The following is a 7,741-nucleotide window of genomic DNA, read 5'->3' on the forward strand; positions in this document are numbered from 1 at the left end:
TTGTACCCACTTGTATTATTTTGTATATTTCGTTTTTCGGAGTTTATGAGCACTTATTAAGGACTTGTGAGGCATCTGTTTCTCAAACTAGACACTCTAATGTACTTGTCCTTTTGCTCAGTTGTGCACCAGGGCCTCCCACTCCTCTTTATAGTCTGGTTAGGGCCGGTTTGCGCTGTTCTGTGAAGGGAGTAGTACCTAGTGTTGTACGTGCCTTTCAGTTTCTTGGCAATTTCTCGCATTTCTCGCCTTCATATCTCAGAACAAGAATAGACTGACGAGTTTCAGAAGAAACTTCTTTGTTTCTGGCTATTTTGAGCATGTAATCGTACCCACAAATGCTGATGCTCCAGACACTCAACTAGTCTAAAGAAGGCCAGTTTTATTGATTCTTTATTCAGCACAACAGTTTTTAAGCTGTGCTAACATAATTGCAAAAGGTTTTTCTAATGATTAGTTAGCCTTTTAAAATTATAAACTTGGATTAGCTAACACAATGTGCCATTGGAACACAGGAGTGATGGTTGCTGATATTGTGCCTCTGTACGCCTATGTAGATATTCCTTTAAAAATCAGCTGTTTCCAGCTACAGTAGTCATTTACAACATTAACAATGTCTACACTGATTTTCTGATCAATTTGATGTTATTTTAATGGACCAAAAAATATGCTTTTCTTTCAAAAACAAGGACATTTCTAAGTGACCCCAAACGTTTGAACGGTAGTGTATAATAACACTTCCAGTACACAGGAATGGAAAGGGCTGTTATATTAGGCCACACAGTTACAAGTACTGTTTATCTCTTTACAAGTCATTTGCTATTACCTGACCTTTAATTTATTGCAACATCTATTTGAAATGGGTGACACTGGTTTCCAATTACATCTAGATATCATTCACAAAGCAGAGCGCATCAGCTGCAAAAATAGGCCTTGATTCTATCTACCATGTTATGACATGTGCATTACAACTAGAGTATATGACATCGTGTAATTGACCTAGCTTGCTTCCTCTTTGTTATCAGTGTTCTGTCTGGAGGTATCTGGTGTTGGAGGTCTCAGGTCCAGTTTGGTGGTCCTCTGTGGTCCTGGAGGGGGAGGGCCAAGGCCTCAAGGCCTGTAGTAGGAGATAGCAAAGCCTACTGCCTGGCTCAGTGACACATTCTTCAGAGTGTGACATCACACTGGCACCTTCCATGAGCAGAGGGGATACTGCTGGGAATCAGTAGACTGTAGAGGCTGTTGCTGCAATGTGGAGGCAACTCATCATAATGAGGATGACACATCAGTTGTTTGTTACAGAAAGCTCACAACTGTGCCCAGTGAATGGCTGGACACTAAAATGCTATTGACACCAATGGTCCTTATACAGAAGTCTGAATACTTAAAGCTAGAATCTTAAAATTAAACAATGACAAAGCAGAATCCCCAGCTCTGTTTTGGTAAAAAAAAAAGCTGAGGGAGGGGCCTTGAGAAATGTAACCACTCTCAAATTCATGGACAGAGCTATGGATGCGAGGACTGACCACCCATGATATCAAAAGTATAGTTCTAACCATGTTTTGAGGTGATACAGCATTAGTTTGCATTGTTTACAAACATTATAGTAAAACAAGCTTATAATTTGGGTTCTGATGGGGTACACCATTTGAACTATGCTTATGAAGCATTTATAAGCTATAATATTCTAGAATCAATGGGTATATATAATTAATTTATAAGTTATATTTTCCAAGAATCAATCGGTTTATATCATTCATTTATAAATAATATTTTCCAAGAATCAATGGGTACTGTATATGATTTTAGCATTTGAATTTGAAGTCCAAAAGGATGTAGCAACTAACGATTCTAGTTTTATTCTATTTCAAGGACATTTAATATATTTTATTGTGAATTAGAATATTGTTTTTATATATCTGTTTCAAAATATATATTTTTTGGAGGTAATTGACTATGGATACATCTCTTTCACATTTTATGAATATGTGAGCTCTGTATCAGACGGATGCATCAGATCTGGACACAGAGAGAATCATCTAATTCAGCCAAGGCTTGTCTGTAGACTGTGTAGATGTCAATACATGAGATGAGGTTGTACTTTAGTTTACATCCACCAGAGGGCGGATTGTTTTCTTTGTCAACTCTTCATGATTGTCAGTGTATAGTACATTGCCTTAGGTGAGCTGAGCTGTTGCTATTTTTGTTTTCTGAAGAAAAAAATACACTATTAGATATGCAAAGATGCAATTACACAGTTAGATATTTACTTAACTGTATATGGGGCAGATGGGTACAGTTGAATGAATCCTAATAAAACTTCAAATGTAGAGAACACACAGAATAGTTTTTAACTAGCTTAATTTAATAAGATTGAGTGACAATTTCCAGGTTTAAATCAACAGTCAATAAATAACACTTTGACATTTTACATGTAATTGTTTTTGTATTTAAATGACCAAAAAGTTAGTAACGTATATCATTGGTCTTCCCCATCATATGTTTTTTGGTGTTTTCCTTTGGTCTCAGCAATATAATGAAACATTTAGGAAGAAAGATGCAAAATAGCATTCCATAACTAGAGGCCAGAATAGCAAAGATCTCCACAGCTACAGTGAACTTCCCAGGAGAGCTGACATAAGCTGGGATAAAGGTGATCCAGACTGCACAGAATATGAGCATGCTGAAGGTGATGAATTTGGCCTCATTGAAGTTATCAGGCAGCTTTCGAGCCAGAAAAGCCAGCACAAAGCACAAGAGAGCCAGGAGTCCTATATACCCCAACACAGCCCAGAAACCAATAGCTGAACCCACATCACACTCTAGAATGATCTTTTCCTTATAGGTCTTCATGTTCTTGTAGGGGAAAGGAGGGGAGACTGTTAACCAAAGAACACAGATCAGGACCTGTATGAGAGTGAAAGCCAGAACACTGAGTCTCTGCTGTGGAGGACCAAACCATTTCATGACATTACTGGCTGGAAGTGTAGCCCTGAAGGCCATCAACACCACTATTGTTTTCCCCAGAACACAAGAGATGCAGAGGACGAAGGTGATCCCAAACGCTGTGTGGCGCAGCATACAGGACCACTCAGAGGGCCGGCCAATGAAAGTAAGAGAACATAGAAAACACAGAGTCAAGGAGAATAGCAGCAGGAAGCTCAGCTCAGAGTTGTTGGCCCTGACGATGGGGGTGTCTCGGAATTGGAAGAAAATTGTTGCTATAATAATAGTTAAACAAACCCCAATCAAACAAAACAGAAGTAAAATGACCCCCATGAGCTCAGTGTAGGACAGGAATTCAATCTCTTTTATGACACATCTATCCCCTCTCCCATTGGACCAGTATTGGACTGGGCACTTCATGCACTCGGCTGAATCTGTTTAGAGAAAGAAACCCCCCCCCCAGAAAAAAAACATAATGTTAATGATTCAGGAAAACATGCAGAACATTTGACAAATTTTATGCTCTGTTGGTTCTATTCACATTTTCAGTTAAGAGGTTTAAGGGATTTGTGAAGGCCAGCACACGCTAGAATAAAATGTGATGTCCAGTATGTAACCCAGCATGTATTCACCTCACCAACTGTATTTTTGATGGCCGAGTGTAATTTACCTGTAGTGTTGCTGATCTCACCGCCTGAACATGGGACACAGTCATAACAGCATACAGGTTTTCCTTTCTGTACAGCCTTACGAGTGCCTGGGGGACAGCTCTCACTGCACACTGACACAGGTACCTGGAACACACACAAACAGACTCACATAGGGGACCAAGGAGAGTTTGAGTACTCATGTTCACTCATGTATTGTACATATCTATCCTGTTAATCATAAATCACCAATGTTTGTGCACTGTAGAGTGTGTGATTTGACTTGTCTCAATACTGTACATACCAACAGGGGCTGAGTGGCTGAGGTTAAGTGTAATTGTTGTGTTAAAGAATACCATGCAGGATAGCATACTGACTTCCCAGCCAGAGATATGAGAACAAGACAATATGAAAATGTACCGTCTCACTATTTCCTCCCCATACAATGCTAACGTTGTTCATAGTGAACTGGTGGTCTCCAGTCAAAGACCCGCCATATAAACCGACTGTGGCCACTTCCATGGTTCCCGATGTGGCACTTTGTAAATTAACAAGTTCATATCTTGCTGGGGAATCTCCATTGCTGTCAAAAAATACTCTCTCGTCCTCTCCCGTTGTGAAATTGACAGACTGTAGATAGTGCAACAGCTAGAGAGAGGAGAAATGGTCAAGAAAGAAAAGTTGTTTTCTATGTAGCTTTGCATCATCATTCTGTTATTATCAGTCTACAGTGAAACCATTTATTTTACTTTAACTGACTTGAAATAGACAAAGGTCACTTTTTTAGAGGTATATTCTTGCTCACCTGCCATGGCTGGATGTGTGTAGGTTGAGCACAGCTCCCATTAGAGAAGGGGCCCTGGCTCTCCTCACATGTCAACAGGTTGTGGAGGGCATGAGCCACAGCATACACAGACTTATACACATTATTAGTGAATGTCAGCTTGGACACATCTGTGAACGTGTTCTGCACGTCTCTTAAACTCTCAGAGCCATTGCATGGCTTCCTCTTAGGTGCTGTAGTCTCATTGAGCGAGCAGTCGAACACAATCTCCCAGAAATCCCTGAGAAACATGCTGTTGGGGAAGTGAGAGGGGTGGACATCCCTCAGATGCTCTCCCAGCCCGGGGATGTGAGCCCTGGTCACCGTGAAGCCTATGGCGCCCACCAGGGCGCTGTGTCCCTCGATGGCAGTGAGAGAAGGATCTGTGATCCAGGCATCACTGCCGATCCACTGTAGTCCTGTGATATTGTGCCTGTAGAGCTCACTCGCCAGAACCTTGATCTCCCTGTGGGTCATGAAGGCCATGATGACCTTTGAACTGGACTGTTTAATAATCTCCACTATCCTGAGAAGCTCATGGCGCGGACCTGTCTGCTCAAATGCCTCAGAGTATTCTATACACACTCCCTCCTCCTGTGCAGCTAGCATGAAGGTGGCTATGCCTCTATTCCCATAGTCATTATCACTGCTTATAGCCCCCACCCAGGTCCAGCCAAAGTATTTGACCAGTTGGGCCAGGGCTCTACTCTGGTAGAAGTCACTGGGGATGGTTCTGAAGAAGGAGGGGAACTCCTTTCTGTTACTCAGACACGCACAGGTGGCGAAGTGGCTGATCTGTGTACAAAATAACTGCATTTTATTGGAAACCTGACATGACATACTGTACAGTAGTTTTGACACCAAGAGCTATGTTTTGTTATTTTAAGACATTGATCGACAAAAAATAACACCTTGTGTATAGTGGCAATATAAAAGTATATATTTTATTGTATGAGTTCATAGAAAAGTGAATAGAACATCTTACTACTGGTATACGAAACCTTCCGATGATTCGGGCCAATCCTATTGTTGGTGTCGAGGCAGAGTGGCCTATGACAGCCTGAGCCATGTCTGTCTTGGTGCAGTTCCCTTCATCGATAAACTTCTCCTGGCCATTGGATAAAGCCAAACCAGACTTCAGGATGTTGTCGTATCCACACGCATTGTAGATATTGTAGCCCAGAGTATGGTTTGGGAGAATTGCCGGATTTCGATTGATTTCTTCACTTGCAAATATAAGTGTTTGTGCAAATTGGAATTCTCTGAAATTCATACTGAAGAGAGATTTTAAAAAAATGTAAAAGATGTGCCATTAAAGAAGGCAAAATATATCTCACCAGTCTTACACACAACCCAAAACCCTAGGAGGTAAACCTCAGATGGACAGTAGATTAAAACCCTACGAGATAAACGTCAGATGGACAGTAGATTAAAACCCTAGGAAAGAAACCTCAGATGGACAGTAGATTAAAACCCTATGAGATAAACGTCAGATGGACAGTAGATTAAAACCCTATGAGATAAACCTCAGATGGACAGTAGATTAAAACCCTATGAGATAAACCTCAGATGGACAGTAGATTAAAACCCTATGAGATAAACCTCAGATGGACAGTAGATTAAAACGCTACGAGATTAACCTCAGATGGACAGTAGATTAAAAAATAACTCATAACATTGAAAACAGTGAAAGTCCCATATTTGAAACAAAAAAAAAGTTATCTTCAACTGAGAGAGGATACTCACTTCTTACACCTTGGTTGGTCTGGTAAACTCTGGAAGTTGGGTACCCTGCCGTCGTACTCCGTCTGGAAGGTGAAGATGCCTCCGATGACAAGGTCCCCATCCTTGGCCAGCTCTGGCAGCTCTGCCCTGCCCTGCAGCCTGCACACAGGTTCTCCCTCCCCTATCACTACCAGCAGCACCAACAGGACAAGCTCCAGCAGTGGCATCGCTCCTGGCTCCGTAGTGCAGTCTAGAGCTAGGGCTGTCTCTGTTGCTCTGTGGCTCTGTGGCCCCTCACAGCTCATCTCTTTATACTCTCAGAACCCTGTGTCTGTCTCAGAGCCGTACCACAGAGGCCCTGTCTGTCGGTGCTCCAGTCCCTGCTCCTGTCCCCGTCCACATCCTGCCCACACCCCCTTCAACCTGGCATGTAGGAGGTGTGACAGGTCTCTGAGGTATCGAGAGAATGACGTAGGGGTCTTAAGAGAGCATAGGAGAGCCCGCCTGGTGCCGGCAACCCAAGTCCTCACAGTGAGGACGCATGCGCCAAGCATGATTTAGCCTGTAGGTCTCTTTAACTACTGTACTGTAGGTAGTGCTCTGCTGTTCACAGTGTAATGTAACACTTTCAACATGTGGCACATTATGTACTGTATCGGGGCACGTGGCTGCTCTTTGATGGGCTTAAACTCTGTGGCGGCTACATGTACTGTAACGATGTTCGTCTGAGGAAGAAGGAGTAGACCAAAGCGCAGCGTGGTACGTGTTCATTATGTTTATTATAACCTGAACACTGAAACAAAAAAAACTAAATTGGAACAAAACGCAACAGTTCTATCAGGTACTCACACAAAACAGAAAAAACTACCCACAAAACCAACATGGAAATGGCAACCTAAATAGGCTCCCCAATCAGAGACAACGAGAAACAGCTGTCTCTGATTGGGAACCAATTCAGACCACCATAAACCTACAATCCCCTAGACCATACCAAATCCCCATAGATAGACAAAACCCTAGACAAGCCAAAAACCCCTAGACAATTTAAACTAAACAAACCACTCTTGTCACACCCTGACCTAACCAAAAAATAAAGAAAACAAATATAACTAAAGTCAGGGCGTGACATGTACAGAAATACATCAGTGGTTTAACTGTTGACCTTACCTACCGAACTATTGACCTTATTACAGAACTAGTGACCTTACAACCGAACTATTGACCTTGCTACTGAACTATTGACCTTGCTACCAAACTATTGACCTTGGTACCGAACTTTTGACCTTGCTACCGAACTATTGACCTTGCTACCGAACTATTGACCTTGCTACCGAACTATTGACCTTGCTACCGAACTATTGACCTTGCTACCGAACTATTGACCTTGCTACCGAACTATTGACCTTACTACCAAACTATTGACCTTGGTACCGAACTTTTGACCTTGCTACCGAACTATTGACCTTGCTACCGAACTATTGACCTTGCTACCGAACTATTGACCTTGCTACCGAACTATTGACCTTGCTACCGAACTATTGACCTTACTACCAAACTATTGACCTTGGTACCGAACTATTGACCTTACTTGCCGAACTAT

The 7,741-nt window shown here is 42.0% G+C and overlaps 1 protein-coding gene across 1 annotated transcript; it reads right to left on the bottom strand.

Annotated features, from left to right (window-relative positions):
• Positions 1-2,433: 2,433 nt before the first annotated feature.
• Positions 2,434-5,689, bottom strand: LOC139548364 (extracellular calcium-sensing receptor-like). Its single transcript, XM_071358000.1, has 5 exons — positions 5,402-5,689; positions 4,399-5,211; positions 4,014-4,241; positions 3,617-3,740; positions 2,434-3,380 (listed from the first exon to the last, which is right to left on the bottom strand). Exons 1-5 carry the CDS (start codon positions 5,687-5,689, stop codon positions 2,467-2,469), a joined length of 2,367 nt encoding a protein of 788 aa, XP_071214101.1. The 3' UTR covers positions 2,434-2,466.
• Between the last annotated feature and the right edge of the window lie 2,052 nt (positions 5,690-7,741).

The sequence above is a fragment of the Salvelinus alpinus genome, chromosome 21, assembly GCF_045679555.1.
Source record: "Salvelinus alpinus chromosome 21, SLU_Salpinus.1, whole genome shotgun sequence".
Classification (NCBI taxonomy): domain Eukaryota; kingdom Metazoa; phylum Chordata; class Actinopteri; order Salmoniformes; family Salmonidae; genus Salvelinus; species Salvelinus alpinus.